The 17,001-nt window shown below is 39.7% G+C and overlaps 1 protein-coding gene across 1 annotated transcript; it reads left to right on the top strand.

The window, feature by feature from the left end:
• Window positions 1-12,724: 12,724 nt before the first annotated feature.
• Window positions 12,725-16,512, top strand: LOC147603768 (pentatricopeptide repeat-containing protein At5g27110-like). The gene has a single exon (XM_086796104.1). The coding sequence runs from the start codon at window positions 13,683-13,685 to the stop codon at window positions 16,128-16,130; it is 2,448 nt and encodes an 815-aa protein (XP_086652230.1). The 5' UTR covers window positions 12,725-13,682; the 3' UTR covers window positions 16,131-16,512.
• The last annotated feature ends 489 nt before the right edge of the window (window positions 16,513-17,001 follow it).

The raw sequence follows: 17,001 nt of genomic DNA, 5'->3' as shown, positions 1-17,001 counted from the left end.
AGTATCATGGTTAAAGGTTTTACAATATATGCAGTATAGAAGAATAGGTGCCTTGTATGCACAATGAGGATTGGGATGACCGTAGTGATTGCACTCAACACAAGGCATTTCGTTCCTCACTTTTAGAGGCATTAAGGATGTCTAGGTTTGAAGATTTTCATCCTCACTTTTAGAGGCATTAAGGATGTTTGGGTTTGAAGATTTTCATCCTCTCTTATAGATGTCTAATGTAAGGCAAGGCTGTATAAAATTCGGGGAATGTCAATTCCGAGATCGATCTTTCTTTTGCCATTGCTTCACTTGGTTTAGATGAGGAACACCTCATAGCATGCTCATCTTCTAGCATGTTGTCATCTAAATGTATTTCTTCTTTACAACATTGATCGAATGTTTCTAGATTGGATACAATGATTGAGTTGTGTAAGCTATTATTCTTTAAGCCCATCATGAAACATCTCTTCAATTGAACATCGTTTAATTTTTCCCATGACTCACAACGTGAGTCCAAGAGTTAGAGTATGTAGGAACTTTCCAAATGGAAGAGGAGGTCCTAAAACTTGTTTTCCATCAATGTCTCAAGACGAAAAAAATTTCCTATTTCGCAACACATTTTTAAGGGTGTTCCAAAAGGAATTTTGAAAAACTTTGTAGGGTTGTAGTATTTTTGGAGTACTACAACTTTGTTTCCCTGAGTCGTATGCGATTTTATCGTTTAGACCCCCAAAAAGTAGCTTGATTATGGCTTGTCGTCGTTTTCGCGCAATTTTTTGTGATTTTTCGTGGTTTTTGGGTTGTTTTTTGCCTCGATTTTCGGGTTGAATTTTGAGGCTACTGGTCGGAGTCCAAAATGGTGGATTTTGACTTCAGACAACAGTCCAAAGTCGAAGAGCTGAATATCAGCTTTCCGATGAGCCTTAGAGCGCCTTCGTTGGATATACGCTTTAGGAGATATGGGCCTCCAAACAGGGGTGGTTTCTAGAGTCTTTTTTTTTGGGAGGGCCGATAGACCCCTTTTCACGCCGTGAACCGGACTCCACGGAATATTAAATTTGTTTTTTTTGTGTGAGTAGAAAATGATTTACACCGTGAATCGGACTTCACAGAATATTAAATTCGATTTTTTTTTTGGGGCGTAGGCTTTCACGCTGTGAACTGGACTCCACGGAATATTAAGTTCGATTTTTTTTCGCGTGAAAGTGCAGAAAATGGTTTATGCCATGAACCTGACTTCACGGAATATTAAATTCAATTTTTTTGGCACGTGAAACACGGAGTGTTTCACACCGTGAACCGAACTCCACAGAATATTAAATTTGATATTTTTTTTTCGCGTGAAAGTGTAGAAAATGGTTCACGCCGTGAACTCTTCATGGAATATTAAATTTGATTTTTTTTTTGGCGCGTGAAACCTTAGGCTTTCACGCTCTGAAACACTGAGTGTTTCATGTCGTAAACCGGACTCCACGGAATATTAAATTCGATTTTTTTTTCACGTGAAAGTGTAGAAAATGGTTCACATCGTAAACCGAACTTCACGGAATATTAAATTTGATTTTTTTTTTGGTCGAGTGAAACCTTAGGCTATCACGCCGTGAAACACTGAGTGTTTCACGCTGTGAATTGGCTCTACGGAATATTAAATTCGATTTTTTTTGGAGTCGTGGAAAATACGAATTTTTCTTTTTGGGGGGAGAATATTTTTGAATTTAAAATGAAAGGGGTATGGGCTTTTTCCAAAAAAGTGTGGGAATCAAAAAAGTCAACCTTTTAATGACACCCCTTACACCCTTCATAAATGACTCCCAAAATGGACAAATTTGACAACTCAGGAGTATCTACTCATTGAATGCTCATTAGCCTTAATGAGTCGTGTAAAAAAGTGATTAAAGATTAATCTAAGATTAATCCTTTCACTAATCTTTTTCTCTTTTACACTAATCAAGGACTCTAATTAACCATTAATCCCTAATTAATTCACACAATTGAGCACATCATTGGATAGAGCAAGGAAAACCTAATCTTTGTACATCAAGAATTATGTAAATTAATCTAAATTAGAAAATTAATTAGACTCTTAATTATAGTCTCTTCTTTTAAGGTAAATTTAAGCAAAGAGAGTCAAAGTTCTCCGAGTGATCAAAACCCCAATTTCGACTACTCATATGATCAATTTAGACTCCAATTAACACATTTTCTAATTTTTTGGCCTCTTGAACAAGATTAATCACCCTTAATGAGATAAAAACCAGTCCATTAAGATAAATTAGTCAAATTCAAGGATTTTTTGATGGTTTTAAGAAATTTTTTAAAGGATTAAGCTACTCCTAATGCTTGCTAACACTCTAATCCAAACAATTTCAACAAAACACACACAATTAAACTCAATTTAATGATCTTAGATCTATGCTTAAATTAAAGAGAGCTAACATTCACATTAAGAATTGCATTGTTTGATGCAATGGATGCAAACTAAGTCTAATACAACTATGTGCAAGCCCTAAGAACATAAAAAACCACAAAAACAACAAATTAATCTAAAAATTAAGCAAAAAGCATTCTTTTCAAAAAAAAAAAGAGAGCTAGTCTACACCAAATCTCACACAAATCACCATCAAATCCACATCTTTTTCATGGAAAACCATTAATCAAGATAATGGGCAATGGGTTATGCGTAGATTAGAGGTAAAACAATGGAAAAAGCCAAGGGATAGCTCCCCGACAGTGGCGCCAAAAATGTTATGGCCCACCCTAACCCTCTTTAAAACATATCCAAAAAGAGATTACCTGGTGAACCGCAAACAACTGTCGTGTGAGGATCTTTCCAATGGTTGAGCTCGTAACCCTTGAGGTTTCCAAGCTCTACAACTCCTTGAGAAGCAATTCCAACGCGTCTCCCACAAGCATTGTCACACCGCTGTGTTGCACTACGGGTCCTCGTCCCTCCTCTCACCTCACTTCACTCACACACACTCACTAGCATGCATTAGGGAGAGAGATTAGCAAGAGGATTAGCACGAGCAAGACTCAATTGCACAATGGGAGAGTATGTTGTATTATGAGAGAAATTCACTTATATACATGGCCATAAGTGTTCACACTCACTTAAACTGTGTGGCTAGTCGGGCACCTTAGGCTCATAAGAGGCCTAATGCTATTACAATGACTACTCTCATAATATATCCATGAAGTACATCACTTAGGACTTCATCCTAACTTGCTACCATATGCTCTTGAAGCGGGAATCACCATACTTCCTCCGTCACACCATTACAGGCGCTTGTCCAAGTTGTAGCTTTGGACACTATTACTTCATATCTTGAATGTATGACCCTTTGGTGTATCTACCACCATGACTCCTTAATGTAAGACAAAGGTGGTAGCTCTTGTTAATCCTAAAATTGGATTAACAAGGACTCCAAAGAGTTATAGTAGAAAGACCATGAACCACTCCGAAAAGTTATAGTGGAAGGTGCAGGTGATGTCGTACAATGTTGCTTTATCTTTGATGATACGGTATCCCTCAGGTCCTTCGTTCTCCAGGTATGTTCTCCTGTGCAAGTATGATTGTTCTCCAACAATTTGCTTCCCACACCCACGAGAGGTGCCCGAAGTCATCTATCAAAGAGTTTAAATAACTTTAGTATATGTTTATACATGTTTGCACTACCTTCTTTTGGACGTAAATGCATACTTAAAAGCAACTTAATCACACTTTAATGACATTTTCAACTTGTGAGGCATTGTTAATGTGTTTGTGCATGGCAAGGGGAGATGATTTTTACCAGGTGTGAGAGACTACCTCATTCTAAAACCTTAGGTAGTTCTTGGATGTTGCCTCCATTAGAACGGAGTTAGGTTGTTAAATCCTTAGGTAAGTCTTTGTTTGAAGCCATTATTGCTAGTGTATTGTTTTGTAGGGTTTCCTTTTGGGGATCCAAATTGACGTCATCCCTACATAATATCCTTGAGCCATGAGAAGGTCCTTAGGGACCCACACTTGACGTGTGCACATCAAGTTTGGTGTATAAGGTCCTATTGGGTCTTTTTGCTATAAACATAGTTTTTTTTTTTTTTTTTTTTTTGTGGAAAATTTCCTAGGGTCATTGTCGTTGGCTTTGTCTACCCAAATTAAATCATTTGGAGGACAATTTTGGGCTTTTAAGAAGTCGTTTGGGTAACCAATGTTGTGATTTTTTGAGCCTGGGGTTGTCTTGGGACTTTTTGTTTGTGTTGAGGCCCTAGTGTGATGACTTGTTATGGGGTGAAATGTTTGACTACAACTTGGCAAGTCTAAGACATTCTCACGAGCTTTCAGTGGTACTGTAGTTAGGGTGGCAGGTTTTTAACACTCAAAGAGTGCAGGAAATACAACTAAAATAGTTCTTCATCAGGTAGGTTTATAATTTTGTCCTCCGATAGGAGAATATTGACTTGTTGCGACCAAAAACTTTTAATGAAGTACTTATAGAATCCTAGTCCACACCGTGCATCTTAAAATGGCTCATCCAATTTCTCCTCAACAAGAGCTCTTCTGATAGATCACCATGAGGCATTAGAAAGAATTTTCCTTATGCTACATGATCAGCTATGTCAAACACCATTTTGTAACCAACTGGTTGCACTGTGGGGAATACAATGGAGGTTTTTCCTAGAAGAAGTCTAAGTCTCATAAGACATTAGGTTGTGGCTTGCATCATAATCTAGAAGACCTAGTTTGTGTATAAAAACTTGTCACCCTCTATGTCTTGGAAACCAAGAGTTGCCACCGCCCAATGATGTCATGATACCACACCACAAATGGATAGATGGTTGGCCAACATATGTGCCCAACATGATTTTAGAGTTGTTAACACCCCTGGAGGCACATATCTGCATGGACTTGTGGAGGCTTTGGCATGCTAAGGCAAGTTCCCACCCTGCCTAACCAGTCTTCCACCAGTCTTCCACAAAAGATAAGCTTGGGGGAGTTGAAGATAGGAGGGATCCCTTTGGACTATACATACCCTTTCATCTTCCACATTGCCTTTGCATGTGGGATTACTTGGCCTCCCTTTTCCCATCCTATAATCCCCACTACCTATGCAAGATTTACACTTCCAACACCCCCTCCAATCTTACATGAGCAGAGAGGGGGACTATGAACTAAGACTCTGATAACATCTTGGAAACCAAGAGTGGTACACACCTGCCCAATGATGTGTTATGATACCACATCACAAATAGACAGATGATCAGCCAACATATGTGCCCAATGTACTTTCTAGAGATGCTCTAGCACCCCTAGAGGGCACACACATCCGCATGGACTGGTGGAGGCTCTAGCATGCTAAGGCAAGTCCCCACCCTACCTAACCAACCCTCCAATCTTCCACAAAAGAGCAAGTTTGGGGGAGTTAAAGATAGGAGGGGTCCCTTTGGACTATATATACACTTTCATCTTCCACAGTGCCTTTGTATATGTGGGATTACTTAGCCTCCCTTTTCCCATCTTATAATCCCCACTACCCATGCAAGATTTACACCTCCAATAATATGCAACCACAATTGTGGGGGCTTAACTTCTCGTTCCTCTTCTTTCTCAATTCCTATAAGTTCCGCCATATATTGTGTGTAATGTCTAGTGTCTTTATCTGACTTTTTCTTGTCTGTCTTTGGAATCTTTTTGGGCTTCCCTTTAAAGCTCATTCTTTTTATTCTTGAGTTAAGGGCCCATAGTAATGGTGCAGCTTGCTACCATTAATGAAAGTATCCATTTGGAAACCTTCCAAAGTTGCACCACTCTTGGACAATTCAACCACTTTGTAAGGTCTTAGTTTACTAAGTTTTAGTTTCTTTTTTCCTTTCTTGATGTTACACATCATGAAACTTACATTTATTCACATTGGCATAAAATTAATGCTTCCTTTAAACTCTTTTGTGTCTACATTCCCACCACTGCATATAGCCTTGCCTCATTCAAAATTCCCAGCTCTACAAGTCATCTTTCATCCTAGCTTTGGCTTCCTTGTCTTTTCTTGCCAACTCCTTGTTCCGTTTTTGCCTAGCAAAATGGCTAAGTTTTTTTTATTCTTAGGGTTAAGCAGGATGGGGAGGGAGTTCGACCTTGCATAAGAAGGCAATTATTTGTGTTGGTTGTGCTCCCCCCTCCCTATTGACTTCCCAACTTTGACATAAGTCTTTGTGGGTTACAGCTCTGAGGTAACAGAGCTAGTCATGGTCATTTTCAATCATAAGGGGTTCTTCTGTAATAATTTTTATAGGCTTTACTTTTTTTTCTCTATTTTGAGCCTCTCCTTGGTTTAAAAATGCTGGTTTGAACCACGCTTGAATTCTCAAGGGGGCTCAAGGGTCCCTAAAGCTCAACGAAAGTATCCAGTACCTTCCTTAAGGAGTTTTCAAGTTCACAATATCTTAGACTAAGTTCTTGGTATAGACTAACTAGGATCTCGAGACTCTAGATAGATTTCCATGGTCATGACAAGGGCAATTTCTTTACCATGGGCATTACAAAAATGAGAACCGCTAGTCTTGGGTATCGTATTTGTTGTTGTGGAGTTAATTCTCATCTTCACTAGGCTCAGGAAGATCTTTAGCATTGAAGTTTAGTTCCATAGATGATAGATCATCAGATTGGACATTTTCAAAAAGACACACACTTCTAGCTTTTCCTCTTCTTCACTTCTATCAGTGGTGGGTGTGACAGAGTCGTCATCCTCTTCAAAATGCTTTGTAACTAGGTGGTGACTCCAATTTCCAAGATTGACCTTCATGGCCACTTCTTTTTTGTGTAAGTAGACATGGTCAATTCCCCAGTCATGAATCATTCTAAGTTGTCTGATAAATGGTCTTCCTAGGATCACATTATACATCATATACTTTTTAAAGTTTATAATAGCAAAGACATGATCAAAGGTCAATCAGCACGAGCCCAACTTATTGATCCTAACCACACCCATGGATAAGGTAAGATTTTCGTCCACCACCTTGATTTTGAGGTTAGTGGAGGCCAAGGGTTGGTGATCCCCAGCTCTCCCATTATCTTAAGGCACACTAATATTTTTTAAGCTTGTTTTTTATGAAGGAGAATTATGAAATTTACAAGAGGAAATTTTTACTTTATGGAAAGCAGGAAGAATAAAAGGATAAAATATCATTAGGTCACCCAAGGTTACAAAAGAACAAGGAGAAAACAAGGAGAAAGGAGCAAAAAATCCTCTTCAAGAAGATATGAAAATCACACCTTAGAGATCCATGCAAGGAATCATGGAAAAGTCTATCATTTAACATGCGCTAACAAAATTTAAATGTAGTGAAATATCACTTCCTAAGTTACATTACTCGTATTCGACACAATTAGTTTTATTCACGAATAACATATTTGGCCTCATTATTCAATCACATTATTTGTTGGCACATCATGCATAGTAAGTTACATTATTCGTATTCAAAAATTTATTTTATTTGCAAATAACATGTTTGGCCTCATTATTCAATTGCATTATTTGTTGGCACATCATGTAAAATGAGTTATTCGTTTTTGGTCTACATTTTATATAAAAGGATTTTGTGGTCTTACATTTCGGACAAAATGATTTCATTCGAAAGCTTTTTCTTTTATGTGTTTTTTTAAAAATTTGGGATAAAATTATAGTATTAAAACAAAAGAATTGGATCATAAGCCAATACTCAGGATTTTATATACAATGCACTATAAGGTCCATACCAAAAAATATTTTAAACACTTGAAGTGAGAAATTATGAAATACTAAAAGCAAAAGCAATACTAATATACATATCCATTATTTATTTATTTAACAATTTAGAATGCAAATTCTACTTAAACAACAACATAAAACAATAATTTCATTTAAAGAAATTGGTGAATATACAAAGCAAGCTTCAACACATCTTAACTCCTCACCACCACATCTATAGATTCGACAAATGAAAAGCAAGCTTCACACATGCTAATTCAAAAATTGTTGACAACCCATGTGGATGTATTGCCACTCAATATTGTTTTTATGAAGCCCACCCATATCATCAAGAAAATTGTTGCTGGATCTACCTTTTTCACTACTTAAATCACACTTCTAAGACCATACCTTGGATCTTTTCACATTAAACATATCCTTCATCCACTTAGATATCAATAGGGTCAATAAGTCTCTAGTTTTAGGTTTAACACTTAGCAAATTTATGATTTCTTCCATAGTGTTAACCCCATTTTGGGTTAGCTAGTTGCTCTCCACTACATATGAGGGCAAGCAATAAGTGTCATGTAAAGTCACAACAATAAAAGTTGTAACCTTTATGAGAAATCTGGCCACCTAGATAAGTTATGAGAGAAAGCTGACCACTTAGATAAGTTATGAGAGAAAGCTGACCACCTAGATAAGTTATGTGTTTTGCATGCCCAAGTGTGTGAATAAGGGCCATATGTACATAAGCTAATTTCTTATAATGCAAAGACACAATCCCCCTTTGTGCCAATAGAATTCTCTTGCTTTCTATTGCTCTTGTATATATGTGTGAGAGTTAAGAGTAGAAGAGCAAGAGGGGAGTTTCCTTTGTAAGTGTTTGTAAGTGTTTGAAGCATCCTCTTTGGTGACAAATTGGAGGAGAGTAGAAGAGTGAGAGGAGAGTTGCCTTTGCAAGTGTTGGAAGCACAAATCGAAGGAGAGGAGTGGAGCTATGCACAAGTTAGAAGATAGTGCATCTAACCCCACTGGATCCTTCTATCCGTGGAGTGTAGATCCCCTCCAATGATGATGTGCAAGGAGAAACTCTTACACATGCCTTTGATTAACCCTAGTTCTCTCCTAGGATTAGGAGAGACTTTTTTATTGTGCTCTTTTCTAAAGTGTCTTTGAGGACTTGAGAAGCCTTTTTCCCTACTACGAAGGAAATGGAGATAGAAGAAATTAGTGAGGCTCAAATATAAATATAGATGCTCAATTGTAAAAAGCAAGGCTTGGATGCAAAAAGAGTCGATGGTGAGTGAAGGAATATGGAGGGTTCCAATTTAAATTTGGAGAAGATGTGGCTGCATAATCCCAAGCTCTCCCCCAAGCCCTTGATGAGGGTATGCCACCTTTGGAGCTAAATCTAGAGGTTTGCTTGAAGGAGGGTTGAGAGACAACTATACTTAACCTGGAATTACGGAGGCCTACTAAGAGAAATTGTACATGAAGGAGGATATTAACATGTTTACTGACCATGAGTTCCTTGCACATATGTCTTGATAATATGCAAGGCATATGTGCAACGATATTATAAAATCATGATGAGGGAACTCTAGTCAAAAACATAAGTTAAATAGATGCTCACAATCTAATTATTCTAAACTTGTGCCTAATCTCGAAAGAGGAAGAGGGGTATTACCCATGGTAAAGAGGAAGAGGGGTATTACCCATGGTAAAGACCATTTCAAATATCAAATCCAAGCGGTCTTCTATAACCTACCCCAGAACTTACTGTGGCAACCCTATGGTTAAGAATATGGCTGAAGAAATAGGAAGGGGGTTGTGAGGTAGTTGGGAAAATCCCACACACAAAGATAGACATAATGAATAGACACAGACTAAGCCATACAACATTGCTAAACTTATGCAAATATTTATAGGTGATGGAGATACAGTCCAACGTTTAGAAAATTTGGAGTCAACCTGGTGACACTCGTGGGACAATAAATGACTTAACAAAGGTTCATTCTTTTTTCCTAATGTTAGATGGAAAGGCTCAATAGTATAGAACATTAAAGCCCGAGGATAAAATCAATTTCACTTGGCTTAAAAATGTGTTTGTCCCAAGTTCAAAAATGTGTTCAGCTTAAAAATGCATTCGTCCCAAGTTTTGCATGGTGGTGACAAATGGAGCCCAATGGCATAGCTCCATAATGTTAACATGAGCATAACATCAAGCAACATGTGCATAAGTTGATGAGGGATTATATCTCATGATTAAAGCATCAAAACTCAATCATCTCACTATGGTCACAAATGAGCAGGGATTATATCTCATGATTAAAGCATCAAAACTCAATCATCTCACTATGGTCACTATGGTCACAAATGAGTAGGACATTAATTAATATTGAGGGAAGAACAATTTCTCAAACCATATCTCCCCCAAGAGTACTTGTGCACGGATAGACTCTTGCAAGTACCTCTAAACAATCGTAGAACAACCGCAGTTTGGATTAGAAGAGATGTTGCCAGTTCTATTAGACTGGAGAAGCATTCCCCCCTACCGCAGAGGAAATGGAAATGGAAGATGAAATTAGAGAGATATCTACAAATGCAAATGCTTAATCATAGAAAGCAAGGCATGTATATTCATGAGACGAGCTGATGGAGAGTGGAGAAACAACTAGAGATTACAAGCTCTAGAACCAACAGAGTTCCAATTTAAGCTTCAAGAAGATACAGCTACACAAGCCCAAGATCTAATCCAACTCTTAGAGGAGAGTATGTCACCTTTAGAGCCAACTTTAGAAGGATCTAGGGAGGATTGGGAGATATCTATGCAAGCTAACATTGTAAAGCCTAACCTTGACACAATGGGAGGATTCACCGAGTAGCTAAACACGAAAGAAGACATTAACAACCTGTTGTCTAATCGAATGTCTCACACACATATAGTGTAAAAATGGGAAAAACCTACCTTATAACAGATTTAATTGTAAAAATGGGAAAAACCTACCTTAGAACGAATATATTTTATTGTAAAAATGGTAGATGGAAATTCAGGAAGACCCATGGGAGTTTTGCAAAACCTAGGGATTAAAGTCTTTAAGTTTCCTTACAATCACACATTTGTGGTAATGAACTTCTTACACTAACTGAACTCATATGAGATTCTTTTGGCCATACCCTTCATGAGGAAAGCCAAGTTGGTGCATGATTGGGCATTAGACAATATTTATGTAAGAAAAGATACCTAAGTTCTAAAGGTAGACCTACAAGCCTATTGAAAAACGCATCACATGGATGGAAACTTTTCAATAAATAAAACAAACATGAGAAATCGTAGATGAATCATAGACTGATTTAGAAGAGGATATGATGTATGTGTCCCTTCATCCTCTTGATTTTAGTGAGAACTGGATGCATGTGTTACCCACCATTAGTGTGCTACCAATAATAGGAACCAAGTATGTAGAGAGGGATATAGCAGACCCAAGCACCTTAACCTTGGTATTCATGCTAAGTATCATAACTTTTAGTGATGATACGAGAAGTGTTTCATCGAGTGAAAACTTCTTGGACAATGAGGAGCAACCGAAAGGTTTGCATCTCAAGAAATGGTTGAAACAAAAGCGTTATAAGGCTAAGCGCAATAGCACCCTATGGAGAAAACCAGCTGCTCAATGGTTGAGATATCTCAAAGCCATGAAAGTATGAGGAATTCTCAAAAAATGGGGTGAAGAATTGAACAAAGTAAAAGCCAATTCCGAGAAAGACAAAGACTTGACTCACCAAGACTGAGAGAAGAAAAAGAAATAAATTCCTAGAGCTGAAGCTAAAACGTAAGCCAAGATGATCATGGCTTAAAAAGAAGACGAAGGATGACAATAAGCTTGATCTAAGACCAGAGTTCATGACCATTTCAAGACATTACTAGTTAATAGGAGATGAAGAATAAGTGATATAGGGGTTACGATCATTTTATTGGGTTATTCATATTGATTAAGTGGGGATTGAGAGAAGACTTTATGCTTAAAAAAATTAAGCTTCAAATTTATTAGAATCGTTATAGAGAAGCCTACATTATTCATATTGAGACTTTAGCCCAAAAGATATCAAGCTTATCAGAATCTTAATAGAGAATCCTCTATTAAACCTAGCAAATGATGGTCTACCTATTTGGCTCCCTCTTCTCCCTTGCTTTGAGTAAACAACCCATTTTTTTGGTTTGTTTACATTCTTGATGGATTGCCTTCAGAGTATAACCAATCCACTAGCATGTGAGAGGTGTTGGTTGCTATTGAAGAGTTGATGCAAAGCCTTATGCTGCAAGACCCACCAATCACACACATAATAGCCAACACGATTATAATCAAGGTGCAAGAAAAGTGAGAAGCCAACATCAAGGGGGGAACGCTAGAGAAGAGTAGTTGTTTTACAGCCAGTGATCAAGGTTGGACCGGCGGGCTATGAGTGGAGATCTTGGATGAGTTATGAGCTATGGGTGTAGGTGAGCTAGGGCAATGGGAAAGCGTGCATGAGTGGAGCAAGAAGGGGGAACAAAGAAGTTGGATGCGCACCCTTGTACAAAGTATTGGTAGTGGTGTGTGAGTTATCAACAGAAGCCGGGTGTAAATATCCATTTCTTGTTAATTTCAAGCCTTCCTTAAAAGAAGAAGAAGTTGGAGAGCAACAGCCATGAACAAAGAAGTGAATTCATAGGATTTTTCCTACACAATGGTGATGATTTCATTAATTTTCAACATCACCATTATTAGGACCTACAATTCTTAATGGTGTTGATTTCATTAATTTTCCATCTCCCCCTCCGCTTGCTCCACAAGATGGAGTGGTGTGAGTAATGTCTCTTAGCAAAAAGAAGAAGAAGAAAATAAACATCACCATTAGGAGCTGCTTTTTTTGAGTGTGAGAGATTAAAACATTATAATGCAAAAAATTACAATAGTGATTGGATAAATGCTTAAAAAAATCAAGGAATATGGGATATATAAAAATCTAGGCTTTAAAAAAAAAAACTGTGCGCGCGCGTGTTAGTGCTCAGAGAGGCTCAGCAAACTTCGCATAGATCATTAACAGAGACGATGCACGGCTATTATCAGAGATCATATCCGTTGATACGCCTGTTGCAGTCATCGAATGCAAAGTATAGTCCCGTGATGACAGTAAAAGGACAGATTTGTTAAGCTCTTGGATGTTGGATGAAAGAGTCTCACAGTATGACATGCACATACAGCAGGCAATGTGGGAAGGTCGTACATGTTAGGCAAGCTTGATGTCGCGCATTGCCGTACGCCTTGATGCCGGGCACGTTGCCATATGCCTTGCATGCAGAACTCATATGAGCAGAACTCATCATATGAGTTAACATGTGCATCCTCATTGAGACCCATGTGAGAAAGGGAACAAACATGTGCATTTTCAGGCAAGCATTCTACTTTGTGCATCGAAATTGGGGCGGTCGCCAATATGGGTTGAGGATTGAAAGGAATTCAATGTTATCTCGGATACAGAGGATGTTCCTGCAACAAATCTGAAGGGCCCCAACACATCATAATGTGGTTTTGGTTTTGTCGGGCCGATCCCCCAACATGGGTTCAGGAATGAGAGAGCATTTGCTGAGGGTCGAATGCCAATGCTGCCATGGCTTTGGCTAACATTTAAAAGTTGTTCTCTTAACAAGTCTGAGGGGCCCCTATGTGAAATTCGCTGCCTCATTGAAATGTAATAACGTGGATTGTGAAGGTTTGGGCAGCATCGGTGGCCTGAGCTTTGCATCTAGAGATATGTACACAACAAATATGTCCACATGCGTGAGCGCAATCATCTCCCTTGGAGTAAGTATATAGGGGTTCTGGGCTTCAATAAATGGGCATTGGCTGTTCTCATGTCAAATTTTGAGGAGTTTCCTCTTGAGATTTGTTGCCCTTGGAGACAGATTCTTAACAAAAACGAATCTTTTCGAGGAGTACGGTAATGAATGGGAACAAGGCATCGTGTGGTCAGGCATGGTCAACCTTTATACGCCCTGTCTTGCTCGAAAATTTTGCAGGATATGGGTATTCTTCGAAGAATAGCTTCTTGTGTAGAGCAGACGTGGATAATGCAACTAAAGATCAAGAAGTGCTAGAGACCAGTATGTGGCAGATGTTGAGCTTAGAGGAAGCATTTTCTACTCTGGAGCAATCATCAGAGTTACCTTCAGTGGAAAGCCTTACATGCATAGTGCAAAACTGCATCAAGAAAAAGAATTTAGCCCATGCCAGGACGGTGCATATGCACATTCTTGTGAATGGGCTGGAGACTAATAGCACTCTTGGTAATCACCTTGTCCCCATGTTTGTTGAGTGTGGAAGCGTGTTGTCTGCCCAGCAAGTTTTCCACAGGTTGGTTCAAAAGAATGTACATTCATGGACCTACCTGATACAAGCATCCATTGATCATGGGGAATGCCAGCAGGCCCTTGACCTGTTTCAGAAGATGGAAGAGGATTGTGTCCACCCTAACAAGTACTCACTTCAAGCCTTTCTAAAAGCTTGTGCTAGGCTCAAGTGTGCTGAACGAGGGCGAGCAATACATGGTGTGATTGTCAAGGAGGGATTTGATAGAGATCCCTTTGTTGGCAGTACTCTGCTAGATATGTATGCAAAGAGTGGCTTACTTGGAGACGCACGGATAGTGTTTGATGAGTTGCTGGTTAGGGATGTGGTCTCATGGACTGCATTGATTTCTGGGTATGCTGAAAATGGCCTTGGTGAGGAAGCACTCGGTAGTTTCCAGCAGATGCAATCAGAAGGTGTTTCTCCAAATGCTGTCACATTTGTCTGCAGCTTGAAAGCTTGTGGAACCATAGGAGACATAGACAGGGGCTGGGAAACTCACACAGAGATTTTCAAAGAGGGACACGAACAAGACCTTTTTGTTGGCAGTGCTTTGGTAGACATGTATGCCAATTGTGGTTCACTTGAAGAGGCACGGCAAGTGTTTGATGAGCTGCCGTGTAGAGATGTTGTCTTGTGGACTGCAATAATTGCCGGGTATGCTGAGCATGGGTTTGGCAAGGAGGCTCTCAATTGTTTGGAACAGATGCAAGTGGACGGTTTCTCACCAAATGCTGTTACATCTGTTTGCAGTTTGAAAGCTTGTGGCAGCTTAGGATCCATAGAGAAGGGGAGACAGATACATATTGAGATAGTCAAAGAGGGGTTTGATGGTGACTCTTTTGTAACTACTGCTTTAGTGGATATGTATGCCAAATGTGGCTCTTTTGCAGAAGCACAGGATGTGTTTGACAAGCTGCCAGTTAGAGATGTAGTCTCGTGGAATGCTCTAATTGCAGGGTTTGCTGAACACAAGCATGGCAAGGAAGCATTGAAATGTTTGGAACAGATGCAAATGGAGGCTCTGACTCCTGACACTGTCACCCTTGTGTGCACCTTGAAAGCTTGTGGCAGCACAGGACTCGTTGACAAGGGCCAACTCCTGCATTCTGAGATTGCTAAAGATGGATTTGAAGAGGACCCTTTTGTGGGCATTTCTTTGCTAGATATGTATGCCAAGTGTGGTTTGCTTAGAGAAGCACAGGAAGTTTTTGACGAGCTGCCTGTTCAAGATGTGGTCTCGTGGAATGCATTAATTACAGGCTATGCAGAGCACGGGCTTGGGGAGGAAGCCCTGAATTGTTTGAAAAAGATGCATCAGGAGGGTGTGCCTTTGGACGCTATCACGGCTGTTTGCAGCTTAAAAGCTTGTGTTTCTGTAGGAGCCATAGACAAAGGCCGATGGATAAATCTGGAGACTGTCAAACAGGGGCTTGTTGAGAGAGACCCTATTGTTGGCAATGCTTTGGTGGATATGTATGCCAAGTGCAACTCACTTGTAGAAGCCCAAATGGTGTTTGACAGATTGCCAAGTCAAGATGTAGTCTCATGGGGTGCGTTACTTTTGGGATACGCTTGCCAAGGAGAGAGTGAGCTTGTTTTTCGCTTGTTTGATCAAATGGTAGAGGAAGGCATACATCCAGATGGAATCTCAATTCTTAGTGTTCTGACTGTATGTAGCCACATGGGGCTGGTGGATAAGGGCCTGAAGTACTTCAATGCTATGAATAAAGAGTATGGCATCGCCCCAACTGTCGAGCACCACAATTGCATGGTTGATCTCCTTAGCCGTGCAGGCCAGCTTGATCAGGCTGTTGCAATGCTGGATAAGATGCCTTTCCAACCTAACATTGTCACATGGAGTACGGTGTTGGGTGCTTGCCGGAAGTGTGGTGACATAGAACTTGCTAGACAGGTCTTTAATTGTGCAGCAAGATTGGATGACAAGGAAGGGGCATCTTTTATATTGATGGCTGGCATTTATGCAGATAATAACATGTGGGAGGACATGGAGCAGCTTGAGGAAATGATAATGAGCTCATAAATATGTAGGTATAGGAGAGAGCTGGTTTGTGATGGATACCTGGTTCGTAGCTTCAGCGCATACTTGAGGAATGGCAAGGAAATCCAGGAGCACCAGCAGGGAAGCGGGGAGGGCGGTTTGGGTTGGGGTGGGGGTGGCGGTGGGGCCATCGTGGTGTGCTTGTAAACCCTTTTGAAAGACACCCTCTATGATAACACTCTGGCCTTCCATTTGCCCACCTTTGCAGCTGGTACATACATGTAGGATTGAAATTTTTCACATGCAATTCATGCACGTAGGGATCTTCCGAATGGTACCTAATGCTCATTGTTATAAGACAACCTTTTCAAGGTTTTGTCTGAGAAACTAGTTAATAGCCTACATCTGACATCTCTTTTAAGACTACAAAGCTTAGGTGCCCAAATCTCTCATGCCATAGCTTGCTTGTCCTAACATCAGCTTGAGCTGTAAAAGTTGACAGCTCATACAAGTTGTTGCACCGGGTTTCTTTCCCGCGACATTACAGCTGGCATCTGCAATGACTGCATCAACCTTATCGAAAAGAATCTTCATGTCATGGTTAGCTATGGCCGCAACAGACAATAGATTCCTCTTGATGTCGGGCACATAAAAGGCATAGGATAACTTCTTGGTATCACCATTGCTAGAAACAAAAGGAATGGTATATAAATCCCTGGTTGGGCATTTGGTGTCATTTTTGACCGCTACCAAGATGGATTTCCCATAAGCTTGAGGGAGGTATACTAGTCCTTTTGACTAGTCACGTGTTTGGATGTTCCGCTATCAATGATCCATGAACCATTGGACTCCTTCCAAGGCTTCAAAGTGCAATCTACTTTCTTCAGTCTACATGATTTGACCACATGACTAG

This window comes from Cibotium barometz, chromosome 63, assembly GCF_041138505.1.
Source record: "Cibotium barometz isolate CiBa-2024 chromosome 63, ASM4113850v1, whole genome shotgun sequence".
Classification (NCBI taxonomy): Eukaryota; Viridiplantae; Streptophyta; class Polypodiopsida; order Cyatheales; family Cibotiaceae; genus Cibotium; species Cibotium barometz.
This window is presented reverse-complemented; position numbering and strand designations above follow the sequence as displayed.